Source organism: Silurus meridionalis, chromosome 21 (assembly GCF_014805685.1).
Source record: "Silurus meridionalis isolate SWU-2019-XX chromosome 21, ASM1480568v1, whole genome shotgun sequence".
Classification (NCBI taxonomy): Eukaryota; Metazoa; Chordata; class Actinopteri; order Siluriformes; family Siluridae; genus Silurus; species Silurus meridionalis.
The window spans coordinates 72,089-97,088 of record NC_060904.1 but is presented as its reverse complement, the minus strand read 5'-3'; the positions used below and the strand labels follow the sequence as shown (position 1 = coordinate 97,088).

Below are 25,000 nucleotides of genomic sequence, written 5' to 3'. Positions count from 1 at the left end.
GATTGTGCTCCTCTGTATAACTCCAACATCTTCATTAAGTATGCAGATGACACCACCGTGGTCGGCCAGATTGACAACAATGACGAATCGGCCTACAGGGAAGAGATCCATAATCTAGCAGCATGGTGTGCCACCAACAACCTGACCCTCAATGCCACAAACACCAAAGAGCTCATTGTGGACTTTCGGAAATCCAACAGCAGGAGACATCTACCAGTCAACATCAATGGAACTGAGGTAGAGCGAGTCTCCAGCTTTAAGTTCCTGGTAGTTCACATCTCTGAGGATCTGTCCTGGCAGCAGAACAGGTCAACTCTGCTTAAAAAAGCACAACAACGCATGTACTTCTTGAGAAGTCTCAAGAAAGCTCATCTGTCCCCGGGGATTTTAACGAGTTTCCACCACTGCAGCATCGAGAGCATCCTGACCAACTCCATCACTATATGGTACGGAGGCTACACTGTGTGTGAACGTAAAGCCCTGCAAAGGGTGGTCAAAACTGCCCAACGCATCACTGGCACCCAACTTCCTGCCATTGAACACCTTCACCACAGCAGATGTCTGCGCAGAGCTCACAACATTATCAAGGACTCTTCACATCCCAGTCATAAACTGTTTAACCTCCTTCCATCACGAAGGAGATACAGGAACTTACGCACCAGAACCAGCAGGTTCAGGGACAGCTTTTTTCCATCCACCATCACACTACTGAACTCAACACTACACCGCTAAATCACTACAAAACAAACACAAACAACAGACTGTATATAACCTCTGTACCATACATGTACATATTACATACTATATCTTTTTTTACTCCTCAGTACATCTGCACTATTCTTATCTATATGTATCTTTATATCATTACTGTACATTCTGCCCAACATTTCATTCATTTATGTTTATATAGATAGATAGATAGATAGATACAACTTTATTGTCATTACATAGTACAGGTACACAGCAACTAAATGCAGTTTGGCATCTATCAGAAGTGCAAAATGTAGCAGTCGTGCAAAAGTGCAGATAAATATCCAGCATATTTACAGCAAGTGGTATATATGAAAGTATATACAGTGAATAAATATAAAGGCTATTTCAGTGCAGAGATGTGTGGACATTCAGGAGTACAGTGAATAAATATAAAGGCGTACAGTAGTTAAGAAAAATGTGCAGAAATGAAAGGTTACAGATCACAAGATTATGGCATTTAAGGAGTAGCAAGCTGAATAAACAGTCTACTATATAAAAAAATATATATATATAAATATATACACATACATTATATACACAAATAAATGTAAAATGTTGGGCAGAATATACAGTAATGATAAAGATACATACAGATATAAAAAGTGCAGATGTACTGAGGAGTGAAAAAGATATAATATGTAGTATGTACATGTATTGTACAGAGGTTATATACAGTCTTTTGTTTATGTTTGTTTTGTAGTGATTTAGCAGTGTAGTGTAGAGTTCAGTAATGTGATGGTGGATGGAAAAAAGCTGTCCCTGAACCTGCTGGTTCTGGTGCGTAAGTTCCTGTATCTCCTTTGTGATGGAAGGAGGTTAAACAGTTTATGACTGGGATGTGAAGAATTCTTGATAATGTTGTGAGCTCTGCGCAGACATCTGCTGTGGTGAAGGTGTTCAATGGCAGGAAGTTGGGTGCCAGTGATGCGTTGGGCGGTTTTGACCACCCTTTGCAGTGCTTTACGTTCACACACAGTAGAGCCTCCGTACCATACAGTGATGGAATTGGTCAGGATGCTCTCAATGATGCAGCGGTAGAAACTCGTTAAAATCCCCGGGGACAGAGGAGCTTTCTTGAGACTTCTCAAGAAGTACATGCGTTGTTGTGCTTTTTTTTACCAGAGCTGACGTGTTCTGCTGCCAGGACAGATCCTCAGAGATGTGAACTCCCAGGAACTTAAAGCTGGAGACTCGTTCTACCTCAGTTCCATCGATGTTGATAGGTAGATGTCTCCCGCTGTTGGATTTTCGGAAGTCCACAATGAGCTCTTTGGTCTTTGTGGCGTTAAGGGTCAGGTTGTTGGTGGCACACCATGCTGCCAGATTACGGATCTCTTCCCTGTAGGCCGATTCGTCGTTGTTTTCGATCTGGCCGACCACGGTGGTGTCATCTGCATACTTGATGAAGATGTTGGAGTTGGAGGAGCACAATCGTGGGTGAACAGGGAGTAGAGCAGTGGGCTCAGAACACAGCCCTGCGGTATGCCAGTGTTCAGAATGAGGGTTGAGGATACCTGGTTTCCCAACCTGACAGATTGAGGTCTGTTGGTGAGAAAGTCCAGAATCCATCTGCAAGTGGAGTGCCATCCAGGCCAGCTGCCTTGCGTGCATCCACTCTGCTAAACACTGAATAGACGTCCGTTGTTGAGAGTGAAAGTGGGCTGTAAGCAGTAGAAGAGTCCGTGGTTGTTGTAAAATGGCCTGTGCTTTGGTCAAAACGAGTAAAAAAGTGAGTGATTGTTCGGTTGGAAGTCACTGCTGGTTTGTTGAGCTGTAGGTTTGTAGTCTGTGATTGACTGGATGCCTTTCCACATGCGTCTGGGGTCAGAGTTGTGGAAGTGCTCTTCTATGTGGAGTTTGAATGTGAGCTTTACATACATATAACGTATGTATGTATATATATATAGTAGACTCTTTATTCAGCTTGCTAACTCCTTAAATGCAATAATCTTGTAACCTTTCACTTCTGCAAATTCCTCTTCAATGCCATGCCTTAGAACCATTTCTGTAATTCTGTAATTCTTAATGACGTCCACACGTCTCTGCACTGTAATAAACTTTATATATATTGACTGTATATGCTTTCATATATGCCACATGGTGTAAATATGCTAGATATTTATCTGCACTTTTGCATGACTGCTACATTTTGCACTTCTGGTAGATGCCAAACTGCATTTCGTTGCTGTGTACCTGTACAATGCAATGACAATAAATCTATCTATCTATCTATCTATCTATCAATCTATCAATCTATCTATCTATCTATCTATCTATCTATCTATCTATCTATCTATCTATCTATCAAGATCGGCTGAGCAAGGCGTTGCTCTGGCTATGGCTTGATCAACTGCAAGAGGTGTGTGTGTGTATGTAACTGTCGGTAAAGGGACAGAGTAAACGGCACTCGCAGATTAATAAGTGAGGCAGTAGAGACAGAAGATGATGTAGCCCACCAACATGTAAAAGATTTGTTAGAGTTTGCCAGTGGGATGACGCAACGCAGCGACAGCACGATCCAAGATGGCGACGGTGAAACAGACAGGAGCTCAGTGGAGCTCGCATGCTTATAGAAACAGTACACAGAAATGCATTGTAATTTTGAGATGTCTACAAGTATGCTGAGAAACACGTAAGTTTGAATGTTCCTGATGTGTCAAGCTCCACTGTGTCCACCCAACATCAGCAAGCAGTTTCAGAAGTCACCATTCGATTTTAAGATTAATGGCCGATTTTAAGATTAATGGGAAGTTAAACTGTCATACAACAATTTGATACACCAGATTGATGCTGGAATAAATAAATGACACAGAGAGTCTGAGAACATTGACGCAGTGATCAGAGCAATCAGTCCAGGTATGAATCTGCGTGATATGCTAGAAATTAAAACAGATTAAACACTTTTCAAGCTACATACTATTCTGAAAAGCCATTATAGGGAAGAAAGCCCAACCGACTTGTATCATAAATAAAAGAAAGACCTTTAGCTGCTGCTTGAGAACCAGAGGGATTTATTTTACAGTCCTTTCCTCATACAGAGAAAATTCCTACGTGTGCTGGGAACGGGCCTGTCAAACAATTACATCAAATATCAACTTAAAGACTGCCTTGATGATCCTTCAGTCACATGAAGTTCTCATCATGAAGATGAATGAAGCAGCAAGCCTAGAGTGGGAAAGACAGCAAAAGTTTAAGAAAACTGCCCAAGTCAAAGAGACTGAAGTCACTGAGATCCAGCCCGAACCACATCAAAGCCAAGAGAGAATGGTTCATGCACTCCGGGGTAAAGAACAGTCCACACACACACAAGTGAAGCCGGGTCAAGCCGTCAAGCACCTAAAAGAGGAGATTGAAGAAATGTGGAAGTTGATGGCTACTTTCTGTTTTATAAAGCCATGAGAAACGAAGCGGGGATGCAATGGGTGTCAGGATCAAGGTAGAGGTGACCAGTGTTACCATTTTTTCAAATGTGGGCAAAGTGGGCATCTTTCCAAAGGGTACAGGGGACCGCTTACAGGAAGGAAAGAAAGGGTACAATTAGCTAACAGTATGGTGGTAACTGCTCACATCACATCATCACAGTTGAGGAAACATCAAAGTGTACTCCTGTGTGACAGCATTAAGCAGTTGGAAGACAGAGAAACAGCAAAGAAGAAGGAGAGCTACCTAAAGCTGCTTTAAACAGTAAGTGCCAATCAGCTATCCACCAAACACAATGCAAAGTTGCTGAATTTGATCGGAGAGAAATGTGTGGTGAATTGTTTTTTGATGGGGTGCCAACACAAGCAATAGGGGGAAACAGGGTCACAACTGTGTCTCATGAATGAAAAGTGGAGAAAAGAACATATCCCACACACCATGCCACACAGCCTTGAAGAGATCCTAGTTCCAGGAAGTCTTAACTGGTTCGAGCAGTAAATCAAACAGTCATTCTGTTTGAAACCTGGGTGAAAGTGATGTTCAAGCTGGGAAGAGACAAAGCCACAACTTTGGAATTGGAGGCACCTGTATTAGTTTCTAATGAGGATGGGGTGGCAGATAAACCCATTATTGGTTACAGTGTCATTAAGTATCCTCTGAACAGTGGTGAGGAGCAACAGTGTAACAACCAAAGCCATGAGTACTGCCCTGTCCTGCGACTGTAAGAAAGCAGAGGTGTTATTGAACTTAATGAGAAGCCAAGAAGATGGGTGCAGCAATGGAGTGGCAAAAGCAGGGAGGTCAGTAACAAAAATTCCATCTTAACAGGCTAGAGCTGTAAAATGTTGCATCAAAACAGGCTCTTTATTATCTAGAATGCCTTGTTTGTGCCGGATGAGTGTGCACGGTGGTTAGACGACTTGAGGGTGGAAGAGATCTCGAAACTCTGGGCTTCTATTAGTTCCGAGAATAGCAAAGTCCACTAAAGGTGGTAGAACATTCTCACATTTAGCTCTTAAACTCTGGAATAGTCTTCCTGACAGTGTTCGGGGCTCAGACACACTCTCCCAGTTTAAGTGCAGATCAAAGACGTATCTTTTTAGCGAGTTCTACACATAACATGTCTCACATTATAACCTTGTGCTCCAGAACATCTGATCACATGCACATTATCAACTTGCTACGCTAATTCCTCTCCACTGCTTCTCTTTCTCTCCCCATCCTGAGGCATCCTGAGGTTGCTCCAGCTCCAGTCATGTCCCACCTCATGAAGATTATGGACCTTTGAAGAAGTAGATTTCGAACTCGCAAACATCCCGAACCATCTAGAGACATACCAGTGCCAGTTGGATTCCACTTCATGTGTGGTTTTGACATTGGACCTCCTGGAGTGTTTAAAGGCTCTGGCATAGAGAAGCTGATGCTGGATCTGTGATGATAACAAATGTTGAGCTCAGTAGCTCCTAGTTTTATAAACATATAGACTGTATAAGACTGCAGAAAGAACATTACTTATAATCTTATACTCCAGTACTCATGTTAGTTCTCTCTCTCCAGTGTTCTGTATTGTTGAAAGATTTATGATCAAACTCTTGATGTCACCCAAGTGAGGATGGGTTCCACTTTTGAGTCTGGTTCCTCTTAAGGTTTCTTCCTCATAACATCTAAGGGAGTTTTTCCTTGCCACAGTCACCACGGCTGCTCATCAGGGATAAATACACACCATGCACCTTGACTGTTGATTTCTGTAAAGCTGCATTGAGACAATGTCTGTTGTGAAAGCGCTATATAAATAAACTTGACTTGACTTGAATATGTCCATGAAACTGTCCATGACATTGACCTGCCTCCACGTGCAATTCTGGGGTATATACAATGAGTAAAAGCTTGTCAGACATATCTTTATGGATGAGGGCTCACCAACTTAAACTCAACCCCAGCAAAACAGAACTGCTGGTCATCCCAGGTGATTCATCTCCAGGTCAAGATCTACAAATAACACTTCATGACTCTCTGCTCTCCCCTTCAGCCACTGCCCGTAACCTTGGGGTAACTATGGACAATGAACTGTCTTTTTTCCCACATGTCGCTAATGTTGCTCGTTCTTGTCGATTTCTTCTCTATAACATCCGAAGGATTCGACCATTTCTGTCCATACAGGCTGCCCAGTTGCTTGTTCAGTCTCTTGTCATTTCAAGACTGGACTACTGCAACTCTCTGCTGGCAGGTCTTCTCCTGAACGCTATTCGTCCACTGCAAATGATCCAAAATGCAGCTGCACGACTTGTGTTCAATCAGCCCAAGTTTTCCCACACCACCCCACTGCTGCGCTCCCTTCACTGGCTTCCAGTAGCTGCACGTATCAGATTCAAAACACTGATGCTTGCCTACAAGGCCAAAATGGACCAGCACCATCTTACCTCAGTGACCTCATCACATCTCGCACTGCACCACGCTGTCTGAGATCCTCCAGCACTGCTCGACTGGTACCACCTTCTCTCAGAATGAGAGGTAAGTACAATTCAAGGCTCTTCTCTGTTCTGGCACCGAGGTGGTGGAATGAACTTCCCCTAGATGTCCGTACAGCAGAGTCCCTGATTATCTTTAAGCGACGACTGAAGACCTCCCTCTTCCTGAAATACCTAAATTAGCACTTTCCAAGTTTGTAGAATTCGAGTTATATTTATATTGAGTTTGTATTCTTGCGTACCAGTGTAGATTTATTCACTACTAGAGATTTAAAGCACGTTTGTACGTCGCTCTGGATAAGGGCGTCTGCTAAATGCCGCAAATGTAAATGTAATGCAAATGTAAAAGCCGTCTACCCAGCTGAGGTGAAATTAGCGACAGCCCAGCGAGTGAATGCATGTGACACTAGTACATACACCACACAAGGCCCGCTCCTCAAAGATAGTAAATAAAAACAATCAGTAAAAAAAACTTGCAAATTTAATCAATGTTCAGTAAATGCTAAGGGGATGTTTACAACCCAAGAGAAAGATTTATGGGACCCTCCTGTTTGCATTGATCATTTAACACCCGAACAGCAACGGAAAGTAAAACAGCTTTTGAGGGAGGAGAGTGATGCTTTTGCCTGTGATGACAGCGATGTTGGATGCATTCCCTCATTTCAGCTAAAAATTCCGCCTTCATGACATCACACTCGTGAAGCACACATAAATGTCTGTCCCGAAGCCACTGCATAAAGATTTGTTGAATAAGGGATGGATCACTAGCTCAAAGTCACCATACTCTTCGCCGATAGTCTGTGAAGATGGAACTCTCCGCCTCTGTTGTGACTACCAGGAGTTAAATAAGAAATCCATTCCAGACAGACACCCAATACCCCGTATACATAACATGCTTGACAGCTTGGTGGGCAGCACCTGGTTTTTAATCTTGGATCAAGGTATAGTCTATAACAAGGTTTTGTAGAGGAATCCAGCCAACCTCTTACTGAGTTCATAACACCATGGGGATTATATGAATGGGTAAGGGTCCCGTTTGGATTGTCCAATGCACCTGCCAAATTTCAAAGGATCATGAAAGAGTGCCTGAGAGAACTGCGTGATGAGGCGTGTCAGCCTTATTTAGATGATAATTTAGTCTATTCAGAAACATTTGACAATCCTCTTCAGGATTTCAAAAGTGTATTGCAGTGTTACCAGAAGCATGGTGTTAAGCTCATGCTTCGAAAATTTTTAGGGAGGCTGGTGACATTGTACCCCAAGATGGGTACAATATGGACCCTGCTGACAATGCTCCGGTTCAAGCCCTGAAGGAGAGGACCCCTAAAACAGTTGGAGAAGTAAGAAATTTATTAGGATTTCGCTCTTACTACCGGTCATACACTGAGAACTTCTCCCGCAAGGCTGCACCTCTTTATATGCTGCTCACTGATACGACGACACCAAAAGCAAAAGTACCGCTGAAGCGGAAGGGCAGGGGAAAAGTCACCAGGGACAGCTTGCATTGTCACATCCTGTCACATGGACAAATGAGCATCAAAAGGTCCTCTGTGAGTTAGTGGACTGCTTGTCCAACCCACCCATGTTGGGCTATCCAGATCTATTCAATTCAATTCAATTCAGAAGAAGAATCATGAAGAAGTTGATGAAGTTTGTCCCTGATGAACAAGCCAGTGACGACTGTGGTGAAGGAAAAATGTCCTGAGATGCATAAGGAAGAACCCTTGAGAGAAACCAGACTCAAGAGGGAACCTCATCCTCATCTGGGTGCCACTGAATGTCCATTTATTACAGATAAACAATGTTGTGGGGTACAGTGATGGTGATCAGAAGCAAACTGTGTCTCAGTCAGTGTAGCAGACTGTTGCCATTAACTACAGTCCAAATCCATCCTCAGGAGAGAAGGATATGGATTATTATGTGATCTAATTGTTGTATGAAAGTTAAGGACACTGTGTAGTTGGGACTCCGGCAAGACTCACTATGGCAGCATAACTAAAAGGGAGAACCAGAAGGGATGCAGTGAGAGGGAGAACCAGTGCAGGGACACAGACATGAGGGATCTCTAGGATAAGAGACGACCCACCACACCACAGTCAACAAACCTGAGTGAACGTGCGAGAGTGAAGGGACGACAGCATCCAAATATCCCAGTTCACTGAACACTCGATATCCATGATCCCTCCAGATCTGCTTCTTTATCTAAGAAAAATCTACTAATAAAAGACTCGACTTGAACATTGAGACTGTCTGAGTCCCGAACACTGATTGGAAGGTTGTTCCAGAACTGTGGGGTTTATAAGAAAAAGATCTGCCCCTTGCTGGAGTCTTTATTATTTATTGTGGCTGATCACTAGATGACTAGAACAGTCGCTGGACCCAGACACTTCGGCTCACAGACATTGGTAAGCTTCAGGCTTCGTATCAGGACCTGCTGATTAGGCACAAAAGGTTGTGTTGGCTTTTCTGTGGGCAGAGGAAGAGTTAGTGAGACATCAGCACTGATAGAATGAAATTTTTCAACAGGGCAGAAATGTAGTTGTCCACCATCACTTCCAGGTCACCTAAGGAAGAAACGCCCATTAGAAGTTCAAAAGGTGACAGTTAGTAGTTGAAGATGGGGGTCATTCTCATTTCTGTGAATTCTGCCGGGAGAACAGCAGTCTAATTTCGGCCTGTTTCAATGCAGGCTTTAGTAACACGTTCATTTATGGTTCTGTTTGTTCTCTCTACCACTCCAGCTGACTTTGGGTGAGAGGGAATATTAAAATAACTTTCAATTGCTAAGTTTTTAGCCAAAAGTTGTGTTACACAATAAGCATACATCAGTGTATATAGTCACTTCTTTACCTTGAGACAACTGACATGCTCTTGTAAGTGTGACCAACTCTGCAGCTATGTGCTGATGTGTATGGTAATGATTTAGCTTCAACTATTTCATCAGGTAAACAAGTTTACCTGATGAAATAGTTGAAGCTAAATCATTAAGGTTGTAAGTTTACAACCGCATATCCACATAAATACACATCAGAAGGGTTTAAACACAATCCATCTACATATAGGCAATCCCCCTCTTCCAGGGCCGTATCAAAAAGATCAGACCTACAAGAGGTCTCTTGTTCAATGTGTTTAAGGCAATCATGTGCGTCATCAAAACCATCTAAATCAATAAAGTCTAGCAGATCACGCAGCACTACTACAGCTGAATGCAGCTGAGAAGAGGCTTAATGGTCAAGTTTTCTGTCACCAAGAGTGTGGTTTCATAACCAGATCTACGTTGTGCTGTCATATGTTGTGTGTTGAGGTTGTGTAAAATAGCTGTTACCTGATGTGAGGTGTTTAGTATCAAAGGATGTGACAGCACCGTTTTCTCAGCATCCCGGACCATCAGAGCCGCAGCAGCCACTGCATGCAAGCACGAGGGCAACCCTTGTGCTATGTTGTCTAAAGATTTGGAAAGCTACGCAACAGGGCGATATCTGTCACCGTGTTCCTGGGCTAGGATCCCCGCAGCCGTACCACCACATTCGTGCACATAGAGGTGAAAAGGCTTAGCATAATTTGGAAGACCTAGAGCTGGAGCAGACTGTATAGCCTTCTTGAGGGCAGCAAAACAGTTAGTCATTTCATGAGTCCACAGAATGAGATGTGATGGAAGAGCTTTGTGATCAATAGCACTACGCAAAACTTTATCATGCTGTGTGCAGTCAGGGATCCATGCTCGGCTGTAGTTCATCAGTGCCAAGAAGCTCTGCATCTGTTTTACAGTCTGAAGTCTTGAAAACCTAGTCACAAGCTGTACTCGGTCCTGCGATATCTTACGTTGGCCTTCTGAGATCACATGGCCCAGATATGAGACCTTTCGCTTCACCCACTGTAGTGAATCTGGTGTGATGCTTTAAATCCAGCCTGAGCCAGGACATTGCAGATGACCACTGACGCTTTGTGGCAGTCCTGCTCAGTCAGTCCTGTGACAAGGATGTCATCTGCGTATTGAAGAATGCAGGTTGTTTCGGGCAGGTGGATATCAGCCAAAGTTCTGTGCACTACAGCGGAGAATACGGCTGGCAAGTCAACAAAGCCCTGAGTAAGACGGGTCCAGGTGAATTGACGTCCCCTATAGGTAAACGTGAAAAGCGGCTGCGTCTCTGAGGCCAAAGGGACACTGAAAAAAAGCAGAACAAAGATCAATCACAGTAAAAAATCTGTGAGTCGCTGGTATAGAGTTAACAATGGTAGCTACATCGGGCACCAAAGGAGCTAACGGAATAACTATTTTATTAATCTCACGTAAATCTTGTGTTAGCCTCCAGCATTTTTTATCCGCCTTCAAGACGAGATTAATCGGTGTGTCTCGATCAAAACACCTTGTGACAATAAATTGTCAATAACTGGAGCAATGCCAACATTCTTCTCTTTTGACAGTGGATATTGGTTAACAAAAATCGGATGGTGTGTTTTCATGAGTGCATGATACGGTTTTACCTGGATTAAACCTGCCTCATCTTTGTGAGAGGCCCATAATTTAGGGTTAACTTCACCTAAATGTGGATTATCATGGAAAGGACTTCTGTACTACCATGGAAGAAATCTTCTGGATGTGACTGTGGTTCAGTGGAGAGCATGACGACGGAAGGAAAAGACAGTGAAACATTGGTTTCAAAAAACAGAATTTCCATTTCCATTTTATGAATTATATCTCTTCCTATAAGGTTTAAAGGCGCGTTTAGAATTATTGTAAAACTATGATAAAAAGTTGTACCAGTCGGTGTCACCACAGGCAAAAGGTGAGTTACAGGACATGAACTTGGAACTCTATCTATTCCCTAATAGATAAACTCACCTTTCTCCTAGGACCTCCTCCTTGAGTTTTAATACTCAGTATGAACACTCAGACATTACAGCTGCGCCATGCACCAGGGGGATTGTAGTCTTCAAAAAAAAAAAAAAAAGTAATCCATTCTCTCCAATTGAATCACAAATGTTGTAAGTTTGAAGAAAAGTAGACCATAAAGCCAAAACAAAATTGTAGTCTTTCCAATATTTCCTTTTTTTTTTTTCCGGGCACATAAAAATTATCGTAGTTTCTTTTGGATACATCAGACAATATGGCTTATATTAGACAAACTGTAAAAACGTCTTCTAATCTTGCATTTACGTCTAAGGTGAGGAAAACTTCACGACGAATTCATCCCACCAAAGGAAATTATCATTGATTGAACAATAAAAGCATAACCAAGACACGAACACACATGCAGCCCCTTTTGGCTGGCGAATGGAAAAATCCCCACAAGCAAGGAAGTGTCCTAAACTTACCTTGATGCGTGATCTCCCTTTAGATATTGCCGGAAAGTATCTCACTTCTGACACCAAAGCTGTATGATGTTTATTATGCCCAAACAAAACTTAATTCTTGGAGAGGTTTTCCATGTGATCTACGATGCTTGTGGTGCCTTTTCTGATCAGGGAAGAATCACACAGCATGGAGCAAATGTTCTTCTTTAGTTTAATGCAGATAACAGAACTGCTGGTCATCCCAGGTGATTCATCTCCAGGTCAAGATCTCCAAATAACACTTCATGACTCTCTGCTCTCCCCTTCAGCCACTGCTCGTAACCTTGGGGTAACTATGGACAATGAACTGTCTTTCTTCCCACATGTCGCTAATGTTGCTCGTTCTTGTCGATTTCTTCTCTACAACATCTGAAGGATTCAACCATTTCTGTCCACACAGGCTGCCCAGGTGCTTGTTCAGTCTCGTGTCATTTCAAGACTCTTCCCCTGAACGCTATTCGTCCACTGCAAATGATCCAAAAAGCAGCTGCATGACTTGTGTTCAATCAGCCCAAGTTCTCCCAAAGCCCAAGTTCTCCCACACCACCCCACTGCTGCTTCTTCACTGGCTTCCAGTAGCTGCACATATCAGATTCAAAAACACTGATGATGCCTACAAGGCCAAAAATGGACCAGCACCATCTTACCTCAGAGACCTCATCACATCTCGCACTGCACCACGCTGTCTGAGATCCTCCAGCACTGCTCGACTGGTACCACCTTCTCTCAGAATGAGAGGTAAGTACACTTCAAGGCTCTTCTCTGTTCTGGCACCGAGGTGGTGGAATGAATTTCCCCTAGATGTCCGTACAGCAGAGTCCCTGACTATCTTCAAGCAACGACTGAAGACCTTCATCTTCCTGAAATACCTAAATTAGCACTTTCCAAGTTTGTAGAATTTGAGTTATATTTATATTAAGTGTGTAATCTTGTGTACAGTGTAGATTTATTCATTACTAGAGATTTAAAGCACTTTTGTACATCGCTCTGGATAAGGGCGTCTGCTAAATGCTGCAAATGTAAATGTAAATAAGTATATACACACTGGAAAAAACCTGAGCTTAAACTGTTCCTGGTTGGGAAAGAAGACATAATAACCAGAGATGTGTGAGTCCAGATAAAGACTTTCTGTATACCTCACATACTCACATCGTAAAGATCCTATAGACACTGAACAGATAACATAGGAATGTGATGAACCAGTGTGAGATCCATCTTAACACTAACACTTTTCCAAATGGGAAAGAATGTAAAAGTACTTTTCTGAGATTACAGATCGTGCATCATGTGGAGTTCAGACAATAATGGCTGGGAATTCTACATTTTACACAGCAGCAGAAGGGCCATGTATGAGTATGAGTGTGTGTGTGTGTGTGTGTGTGTGTTACATTAGATAGGCTGTAGTATTGAGTAGTGCATAAAGGTATTTACTGTGCGTGTGTGTGTGTGTGTGTGTGTGTGTGTGTGTGTGTGTGTGTGTGTGTGTGTGTGTGTGTGTGTGTGTGAGACAGATGCTTATGGTGTCATTTGCGTCGTTAACCAGAGCTTCATCACAACTGTACAATTCCACACACACACACACACACACACTATAATATTCAGCTCAGTCACTCAGGCCATCTTTGTATTTGCTGATGACAATGTGCTCTATTCATAGTTCTCCTCTGTTCATGACTCACTCTCCAGCTCATGTGAGCTTCGGGTTTGATAAAGTTTCACAGTCAAACTTCTGTCCTGTGTCCTGGGGGAATGTGTTGCAGATGAAGCTACATGCATCTGTGTGTGTGTGTGTGTGTGTGTGTGTGTGTGTGTCAGAGATTTATAATGTGACCCAAATTCATATTTAATTTGTGTATTTGATGACTTATTTCAGTGCAGTGTGATGATCTAGGGTCAGACTTGTGCTTCTTTACAGATTGATTTCTGATCATCAGCTTGTTGATAGTTATATCCACTGGCACACACACACACACACACACACACACTTCATCTGAATAGTTCTTTTTCCATGAAAACAAAACAATCAGCTGCAATTTGTAGTTTGTTGATGATGATGATGATGATGGCAGATGGATGTTCAGTTCCTCTGACAGACGCTGGCATTTTGCTGATGAGTGAATAAATGCGTGGCCGTCTGGCCCCAATACATACACACACACACACACACACACACACACACACACACATAAAGTGTTCTTGCTTTATACCTCAGCTGTTTGAGAGTCTGTAAGCTCTTAAAAACTGAACCAGATCAGATCATCATTGTCTGTCTGTGTGTGTGTGTGTCTGTGTGTCTGTGTGTGCTTGTCTGTGGGTCTGTCTGTATCTGGGTGCGTGGCTCTGTGTGTAATACAGCTCTGTGTGTAATACGGCTCTGTGTGTATTATCTGTTTCTTTGTGTAATATAGCTCTGTATATAATACGGCTCTGTGTGTAATACGACTGTGTGTAATACGGATCTGTATATAATACAGCTCTGTGTGTAATACGGCTCTGTATATAATACAGCTCTGTGTGTAATACGGCTCTGTATATAATACAACTCTGTGTGTAATACGGCTCTGTATATAATACAGCTCTGTGTAATACTGCTCTGTATATAATGCAGCTCTGTGTGTAATACTCTGTATATAATGCAGCTCTGTGTGTAATACTCTGTATATAATGCAGCTCTGTGTGTAATAAGGCTCTGTATATAATGCAGCTCTGTGTGTATACGGCTCTGTGTATTACGGCTCTGTGTAATACACGGCTCTGTGTATAATAAGGCTCTATGTATAATACGGCTCTGTGTAATACACGGCTCTGTATATAATACAGCTCTGTGTGTAATCTGGTTTTGTATATAATGCAGCTCTGTGTGTACACGGCTCTGTATATAATGCAGCTCTGTGTGTAATAAGGCTCTGTATATAATGCAGCTCTGTGTGTACACGGCTCTGTATATAATACAGCTCTGTGTAATACACGGCTCTGTGTGTATACGGCTCTGTGTGTAACACGGCTCTGTATATAATACGGCTCTATGTATAACACGGCTCTGTGTAACACGGCTCTGTATATAATACAGCTCTGTGTGTAATGACTCTGTATATAATACAGCTCTGTGTGTAATCTGGCTCTGTATATAATACGGCTCTGTATAATGCAGCTCTGTGTGTAATACGGTTTTGTATATAATGCAGCTCTGTGTGTAATACGGCTCTGTATATAATGCAGCTCTGTGTGTAATAAGGCTCTGTATATAATGCAGCTCTGTGTGTAATACGGCTCTGTATATAATGCAGCTCTGTGTGTAATACTGACTCTGTATATAATACAGCTCTGTGTAATACGGCTCTGTATATAATACAGCTCTGTGTATACGGCTCTGTATATAATACAGCTCTGTGTGTCTGACTCTGTATATAATGCAGCTCTGTGTGTAATCTGACTCTGTATATAATGCAGCTCTGTGTATGTCTGGCTCTGTATATAATGCAGCTCTGTGTGTAATAAGGCTCTGTATATAATGCAGCTCTGTGTGTAATACGGCTCTGTGTGTATTACGGCTCTGTGTGTAATACGGCTCTCTGTATAATAAGGCTCTATGTATAATACGGCTCTGTGTGTAATGGCTCTGTATATAATACAGCTCTGTGTGTAACTGACTCTGTATATAATGCAGCTCTGTGTGTAACACGGCTCTGTGTATTACGGCTCTGTGTGTAATACGGCTCTCTGTATAATAAGGCTCTATGTATAATACGGCTCTGTGTGTAATACGGCTCTGTATATAATACAGCTCTGTGTGTAATACGGTTTTGTATATAATACAGCTCTGTGTGTAATACGGCTCTGTATATAATGCAGCTCTGTGTGTAATACGGCTCTGTGTGTATTACGGCTCTGTGTGTAATACGGCTCTATGTATAATAAGGCTCTATGTATAATACGGCTCTATGTATAATACGGCTCTATGTGTAATATGGCTCTTTGTGTAATACACTGTTGGGTTTCCCAGGATCAGATAAATCTGCTGATTTGTGATATTCTGTAGAGAACTTTAGTGTATCACACACACATGCACGCACAAATAACTGCACACAAACACACACACAACACATTTTTAACTGAATGTTGTGTAGCTTTCAAGGCTTATAAATGAAAGAGTTGTGTGTCACCTTGTGATGTTTCTCAGGGCTCTGGGTCAGCTAACTTTCTGTGTGTGTGTGTGTGCTTGTATGTGCGTGTGTGTGTTTTGTTTTTGGGTTTGTTATTTGGTGTATTCTGGTGTTTATTCTTGCTTAGGAAAATATTGATATTGGGGCAAATGAAGACACTGCCTGTGTGTGTGTGTGTGTGTGTGTGTGTGTGTGTGTGTGTGTGTGTGTGTGTGCGTGTGTGCGCGTGTGTATTTGGTTTTGGCAGAAATGCAATGACCTTGACAAGCTTTACCTTCTCCTGCAGGGGCATCTCTGCGCTGGTGGAGCTTCTGTGTCTCGCTCTCTTTCTTTCTCTTTCTCTCACACACACACACACACACTCACACACACACTCACACTCACACACACACACACACACACACACACAAACAGTTGAGCTTAGAGAAAACACAGTTGGAATATTAACACCTGTCTCTCTATCTCTCTCTATGATGCCATTGTTGCTGTTCACAGTTGGGGTGTTGTTTGGAATTTCTGCACTTTTCACTGTAATTAGATAAATAATTTTTTTTATTTATTCTGACAAACACTGATACTGTAGCAGTGATGATGATGGCGATGATGATGATTCGCAATCAAAGCTGGTGATTTACAGCGGCAGGTGGCGGGGCTACTGTTATGAAGTGGGTGGAGCTAGTAACACTAACAATTTAGTAAAACTACTTTTTCTAATTATTTAACAAACAAATTGAGAAAGAAAAAGAAAGAAATATGAAGATCAGTAGGAACCTTACGAATCTTTTCCACTGCATGTGTGAATCCTCAGGTTGTTCTTGTGATTGTTGGTCTCGTGACATTTCCGTAAACATTACAGGACACAACACAAGGGACACAGACAACATGGCCTCTGAGTGGAAAGGCAGTGGTCAGCTTCTGGTGTGGGTGTGTGTGTGTGTGTGTGTGTGTGTGTGTGTGTGTGTGTGTGTGTGCGTGCAGTAGAACCCTGTTGTGTGTGTTCTGTGGCCTGTGGCATTCTCCATGTGTGAATGATCATCTCCACTGTCATTCTCCATATCAAAAGGAATATCCATGGAAACATGATGTCATTGGGCTCTGCTACAAAAGGATTTGATCTGCATCCAATAGTAAAGAGTGGAGAGGAGCTAAAACACACGCCTTCTGCTCAGAGTTCTGTAGTATACACATCAGCACACACACACCAACACACACACACACACCCCCCAACACACACCAACACACACACACACACACACACACACTCACACACATGCACACACGCGCACACACTCACACGAATGCACACGCACATACATTATTGACATTTATTTCTGGTACTGTTTCTAATGTTATGACTGATTGAGTGAGTGAGTGAATGAGTGAGTATGTGTGTGTGTGTGTGTGTGTGTGTGTGTGTGTGTGTATCCTCTGTCTGCGGTCACATCTGTATGGAGGAATCTCTGTATGAAACAGGATTGAGATGGATTCACCTCCTGGAGGTGTTTCTCAGGTCGACACTTGTCCACAAGCTGCCAACCACCTGAAGATGACGTGTCTGTGGAAGTCTGTCACTTTAACAAGTTAATCTAAATACACATAAGCGTTTTGTACAGTGGTCGAGAAGTGCAAAACACATTAACAATTCAGAAAACAAATTAACAAATTGGAGAACACAGTTATAAGATTTCATACATCCTGTATATCTTGAATGACAGGTGTCTCGTCCAATAATCGGTAAGTTTCCATTCACAAACTATACCCACCTTTTCTGCTTTGTCTAAATTGTCGTTGTGTTTTCGGATTTGTTATTTTGTTTTCGGATTTGTTAATGTGTTTTGCGCTTCTTGGCCACCGTAGTTTTGGCATTCTGCTCAGAGACAGGAAAAATAAGTGTATTTATAGAGAAAGATCTGGTCTTCCTCAAGTGAGAGAGAAAATAGAGAAGAGCTGATTCTGATTTATCTCAGAATGATGTGAGAGGATTAATCTCATTCAGCAGGTGGAATTTACACCCATGTTTACTTCTCATTTACTAACCCAAGATCGCATTTCAGGATCACAATTCTTGTTTCTGTTCCGTGTCTGCTGTGTGAACATCTCAGCTTCAGGGTGATGGAACTGTTTAAGGCAAACTGAGAATGAAAGTGGTGTCTAGTCGACATGGCAGAGTTGTTGTGTGCAGTCAAACGTGGTGAGATGGCAATCTTTTGTTTCTTCCCACACTCTCGCTCAGGAGGTAAAATAAATCCCTCTGAATGTGAACACCTTCAACAGGGGACCTGAAAGAGTGAACATCTAAACATTCAATGGGCCAGATGTGGTCAGTGATAAACCATAACTACTGTGTGTGTGTGTGTGTGTGTGTGTGTGTGTGTGTGTGTGTGGTGTGGTCTACTATTTCCTGCTTTATCATACACAATTCTACATCAACGTATTTCAGAACCAGTGATGGTCAAAGTCAAAATTCACTGTGGAGCTCTAATGTTCTACAATTTATTCATTTTAAAAGGGTTAAAAACATGTATGTTTGTTCTTCAGGTTATTAACACACACACACACACACACACACACACACACACACAGTGCTGATCTTTACTCCTAAAAGTGATTTGGTACGAAAACATCAGAGCTTCAATCTCAGTTCTGTTTCTGTGAAAATCAGAATGTGAACGGCGTCTTTCCAAAGTCAAAACATGTTCCTCCCTGACAGATAATAACATTTTCTGGGAAAATTCATCCTTCTCCACAAGACACACACACACACACACACACACACACACACACACACACACACACACACACACATTTGTGTTGAATGAGTGACTGGATGATTAATCACATTTAATAAAAGACTACAGAATAGTTTGTATAACAGGGCTTAGAGCGGTGTGTGTTCTGACTACAAGATCTTGATCTTCTCTAAATCAGTCAGGAGAAATAAAGATGGAGCTTCTTAAGACTTCAGAAGACAGATTTGACTTTCTATACATTTTAGTTTCTCCATGGTACTCTGTAAAGTGTTTCATATTAACAGTAGCAAAGTTTTCTTTCACCTCACTGTTGTTTTCTTCATCACTTGAGTTACTTTAGCTGCTCTGAGCTCCAGCTGTGTACAGCAGAGGTAAGAGAGGAGGGGCCCAGTGAAAGGATGAAGAGGAGATGAAGGTGGGCTGAATTCTCCTCTGAGGATTATCAGGAAGTTGTAGACTATTGAGGGATGTTTGAATGTTCTGTGTGGGAGCAAAAAAGTGAATCATAATTTTTTATTTAATTTTTTTTAATATCTTATTTTCTGTCTCATTCTGGTTCATCTCCATCCTCATCTCCTCTGAAAAAAGCTCCAAAGAAACACAGGGAAGTTCTAATCAGTCTTGACATATAAAACACCTGCATATGCTCCTAAAGGTTGCAGAATAATGTTAAAGCTACAGCTATTAAAAGCTGGTTATTGACACATTGAGAGGTTCCTTAGCTCCTAGCCATGTTGTTTCTTTTGCATCACAGAAGAGTCCATGGCGAATGTTGGGTGGCGAGTCCAAAGTTCTTCGTTAATCATCACATATTATTTCAATTTCCTCTTCATGGAAGAACAGATTCATTTGTTCACACTTTTGTTTTCGTGACCATATTAATTTAACATCAAGAACAAAATTCAGTTGATTTAATTGCGTTTGTCACACTGGTGTGTTGTGTGTTAAAATGTTCTGATGTCTGTGTTTTCTCCTCTGTTCTTTGCAGGTGATATCACACAGAAAGGTTATGAGAAGAAGAGGGCAAAACTGATTGGTGCTTATCTTCCACAGCCTCCAGGTAAAATCTTTTATCTTGCCTTTCTCATGTTCTTCCTGCTCGGACACATCTGTTTGAACAAGTTTGAACTGACCTAAGTTCACAGAAACACAGCATGCTGATTTTTTCAGAAATGTGGTAAATACATCTGAGCTGGGGTCTAAAATGGGCAGGGCTTAAAAAAGCAAATATTTAATCTACATTTATTTGTGAGAATAAAAGTAATGGTGTTACCAGAACATTTCTATATTATCTGAGTTTTTTTATTTAATGTATTGATCTTTCTGATATTTGATGTATTGATGGTCATGGTTCCTGAAGCAGCACTGCTATGTCTATGAAGTGTTCGATGAACAGATTGAACACAGCCTGGTATTTACACAGGAAACATTTGTATTATAGTTATTTGTTATCAGACACAAGGTGTTGTTTAGATATCTGTGCTGCCAGTGTAACCATGGCAACCAACAACAAGTCAAGACAGAAATCACTAAAATTTGCTAACGATCAACAAAGAGCTTGTCTAGTAACAAAAACTAGCTCATAACCCCAACCCCTAATCCTAATCCCAACACATAACCCCAACTCTATCCCCTAATCCTAACCACAAACCTTTTCCCTAATCCTAACCTAAACTCCTAACCCCAAAAAAACAAAATGGCAAGGGGAAAAAAATTGGTGGCGGAGAAAAAAACACAGATATACAGAGCGAAAACAGAGATAAACTGAGTCTGAAGAACAGATACAAGTTATACCGGTAATTATAGCTAGGCAGAAGCCTCTGAAAGTAGAGTTCCGGAAATAGCCATTCTGGGTAGCAATTCCAGCAGAGAAACACAGGGCCGGACAGGGATTCGGGAGCGGAAACAGGCAGGGTAAGGAACCAGCAAGCCGCTCAGAAAACAGGCGAGATACTCTCAGAAACACAGGGGTAAAAAAAACAGGGATCAGAGACAGGGTTGGGAACAGGACCCAAAGCAGGCAGGGTGGCAAGTATGGTCTCAGGGACAAGAAAAGCCAGTGAGATGATCTGGCCATGAGTTAATGTCTTTGGTGTCCTTAAATACCAGGTAGTGTAGGAAAAACACCAAGATTGCCACCAACTCGGAAGTGCATTTTATGAAACTGTAATTGCGTGCCACAACATTGGAAGTGCGGGCTGTGAACTCAGACGTAATGCCATGAGCCTGGAAGATCCTGACACCCTATCCCCTAATCTTTAACACAACTCTTAACCCCAAACCCTTCCCCTTATCCCAACCCCAACCCCTAATCTTAACCACAAACCCTTCCCCTTATCCCAACCCCAACCCCTAATCTTAACCACAAACCCTTCCCTTATCCCAACCCCAACCCCTAATCTTAACCACAAACCCTTCCCTAATCCCAACCCCAACCCCTAATCTTAACCACAACCCCTAATCCTAAGAACAACCCCTAACCCTAACCCCTAATCCTAACCCCAAACCCTTTCCCTAATCCCAACCCCAACCCCTAATCTTAACCACAACCCCTAATCCTAACCCCAACCCTATTTCCTAATCCTAGACACAACCCCTAACCTCAACCCTATCCCTTAATCTTAATCTCAACCCTCATAAACTCCTGAACATAACCCTAAAAATCACTGCAGTGCGAATGAAGGGTTACATCAGGGCTATGCAGTGTTAGTGCAGTGTTACGGAATGTAAACGCAATGTGTTTGTGTGTGTGTTTGTGTTCGTCTGTCTGCTCTGTTGATGTAAGGTGCATTTGTCACCATGGCAGCAGGCAGCCTGTGTCTGGTTCTAAATAAAATATGACATCATAGATATAACCCTTTATATATATATATATATATAATACACATAGGTACATTGCTTATATAAGATGTGCCTCAGTGTGCAAGGTCAGGGTCGTTTCAGATGAAAGCTCTCTCCACTGTATAAAAGATCCAGGACCGGAGCCACACAAGCTGAATTCGATCACAGTTGTGTAGAACAGGACCAGTCTCTCCACAGCACAATGTCCAGTTCAGGCCAAACTGTATTCTGTACCTGTCTCTCAGAAATACATCACAGTGTAGTACATAAAATGAAGAAAGAGAAATATATGCTGTAATAATGATCATAATTTACAGGTTCTGTCTCTCTGATGTTCAGGGCTGGACTTGTCGATGGCACATGAGCGCAGACCCCCCATGGTTCCCTCTTCTGCCTCTCGGTACCACCGCAGACGTTCTTCAGGCACCCGAGACGAGCGTTACAGATCAGGTGGATCATCAGCCATGTCTCTACAGCTGGCCACATCTGCACTGTTAAAACCATGCTGAACAGTTTACATCAGTAACAAATACTGTTTCTAGAGGTTTTTTCCAAATGTCAAATGTTTTTCTGTCTCAAACTCATATGTAAAATTGTTGTGAGCAGTTGGCTGTGTGTAAGAAAATGCAGAAGATCTTTATTGTGTTTGTGTGTGTGCGTTGCAGACGTTCACACTGAAGCAGTTCAGGCTGCTCTCGCTAAACACAAAGAGAGGAAGGTGGCCGTTCCGATGCCGTCCAAACGGCGCTCACTTGTGGTACAGACTTCCATGGATGCCTACACACCTCCAGGTGAGTCTCAACCCCACCCTTTATTACACACACACAGAGTAGTTTGCTTTGTTGGTATTTTTTACCTGCACAGATGTTCCTGGTTAGTTTGACATTTTCACTTCTGTCACAGAAATTCAGTTTCGAGTAGCGTAAGTTCTTGTCAGGGTTCTGGTAGTGACTGCAGTGGAACGCTTCCCTCAGTGTCGTGTCTGGTGTGAGCGCAGTGTGGGTGTGAGTGACTCTCACTAGGCCTCTCCCCGCTCTCGTCTCTGCCCCCGCTGACAGACACGTCGTCTGGCTCTGATGAGGAGGGGCTTCATGGTGAGGGCACGCCCACCTCCAGCCAGGGTAGTGCCAGCATGGAGCACTGGATCAGCCGTGCCATCCATCATGGCTCCACCACCTCATCCTCATCCTCATCCACGCAGAGTGGAGGAAGCGGTGCTGCCAGCCGTCTTGCAGATGTCCTCGCCCAGACGCACATGGGAAAAACAGGTAACCACCACACCTTTTCTTCTATCTCCTCCTTTTCTTCTTTCTTCTTATCTTCTCCCTTTCCTTTCTGTTCGAATCAACATAAGATTTACTCTGATCATTACTGCTGTCTGTCTGATTTTCTTCCTTTTCTTTTTCTTTGTCTCTGTGTATTTTGAGAAGGTAATCAGTGATGGCAGCCATTATCTCCTGGCAGTTAGATGTTTGCTGTTAGATTCTGTTATGTGACACAAGCAGAGGAGGACAAAACGAGCTCTTAGGTGCTGTGCTGTGCTGTGAATACAGGCAGCATGTGCAGTGCAGATGTTAAATCAGTGGAGGCAGCTCAATTTTAATGTAAACACGTGGCTCAGTAGGAAGGAAACACACACACAGACAGACACACAGACACACACACACACAGACAGTGGGACCGGAAGATCAGTTTATAGGGAAACAGTCAAGTCAAGTTTATTTCTATAGCACTTTTCACAACAGACATTGTCTCAAAGCAGCTTTACAGAAATAACAGTTAAGGTGAATGGTGTGTGTTTATCCCTGATGAGCAGCCGTGGAGACTGTAGCAAGGAATTAGGAAGAAACTGAGGAAGAAACCTTGAGAGGAACCAGACTCAAAAGGGGAACCCATCCTCATTTGGGTGACATCAAGTGTTTGATCATAAATCTTTCAACAATACAGAACACTGGAGAGTGAGAACTAACATGAGCACTGGAGTATAAGATTATAAGTGATGTTCTTTCTACAGTCTTGTACAGTCTTTGATTGCGAGTTCGGCATTTACTTCTTTAAAGGTCCATAATCTTCATGAGGTGGGACAGTGAGTTCCTGTTTAAGGCTACATGCTTATGAGCTTTGTTTAAATAACTCTGATCTATATAAAGGGGCAGATCTTTACTGCAGGAACCTTTTCACTTTGTTCACATTGATGGAACCTGGTGTAAATTTAGTTCCAGGATTCTATTCATTCAGGAACGATTAAAGGTGGAGCTGGTGCTGTATGGTCCGATTGGTCCAACACAAGCTTCAAGAATAACTAATACTTTAAACAAAGCTCTTCTAATGACTCTGTGAGCAGCGAGATCCGACAACAGATTATTCATCACAGCTGTTAGACCTTCAATCACCTGATTTCAAATCATATTCACATGAGAGTACAAAAAAATAAGCAATAAAGTCCAACAGAACTCCTTTGTGTTCTCTGTGTGTTCTTCTGAAGGTCACAGTTTCTACAACTAAATAAAAAACAGCAAGTGTTGAGCTTTTGTTCTGGAGAGTGCAGGAGACTCAGGGCTTGACTTGGGCTGGAGTTAATGGTGTGGAGTTGAGTTAGAGTTGGGTGGAATTATTAGTGTTAGTTTAGAATGTAATAATTATAAGTTGCCCTGCATGAGGGAACATGCCAAATGCCATAAATGTAAATATGGTGGGGTCTTTATAAATGTATGAAATCTAAATCTGTCCCGTCCTCATGTGAGCCATCATGAAGGAATAATGTCTCTGTCTGAGCTCTTGCTTCCTGCTGTTGGTGAGCAACTCATCATGAGCTCTAAAGTTCTAAGGTTTGGTTCTCTTCCCTACAAATCCAGGGCCAATCTCTCACCTCTCTCTGAAGAGGAAAACTGTGCTCGCTGTAGCTGAGAACGGAAACTCACTGCGTCGCTCCTGTGAGTTCGGGTCTGATCTCCTCTGGCCTCCACCTCTTGAGTCGGATGGTCAGTATACTGTGCCGACCTTCTCATCCTAATAAATCCTGACCCCATCCACACACTCTACCCCTCCCCTCACCACCAGCACAATACACACCTCCATCTCCATCTCCCTTCTGAACATTGTGTTTGTGTTCCATGACATACAGCTCATTCCGTGTTTGCTCTGTGTTTGTGTAAAAAATACAAAAATACAAAAAAATATATGTGAAAAATACAAATCTGGACTTTATTCTATACATGGGTCTGAAGATGAGTATATATCAGTTTTTTTGTGTGTGTGTGTGTGTGTGTGT

General features: G+C 42.3%; 1 protein-coding gene across 1 annotated transcript in view; it reads left to right on the top strand.

The window, feature by feature from the left end:
• The window catches only part of dip2ca (disco-interacting protein 2 homolog Ca), a 60,531-nt gene that overhangs the window by 8,295 nt on the left and 27,236 nt on the right, over positions 1–25,000 (top strand). Inside the window, exons 2-6 of the mRNA XM_046833625.1 lie at positions 19,877–19,948; positions 22,069–22,179; positions 22,395–22,520; positions 22,752–22,997; positions 24,585–24,710. Coding sequence (XP_046689581.1) covers positions 19,877–19,948; positions 22,069–22,179; positions 22,395–22,520; positions 22,752–22,997; positions 24,585–24,710 — 681 coding nt within the window. The remainder of the gene's footprint in view (positions 1–19,876; positions 19,949–22,068; positions 22,180–22,394; positions 22,521–22,751; positions 22,998–24,584; positions 24,711–25,000) is intronic.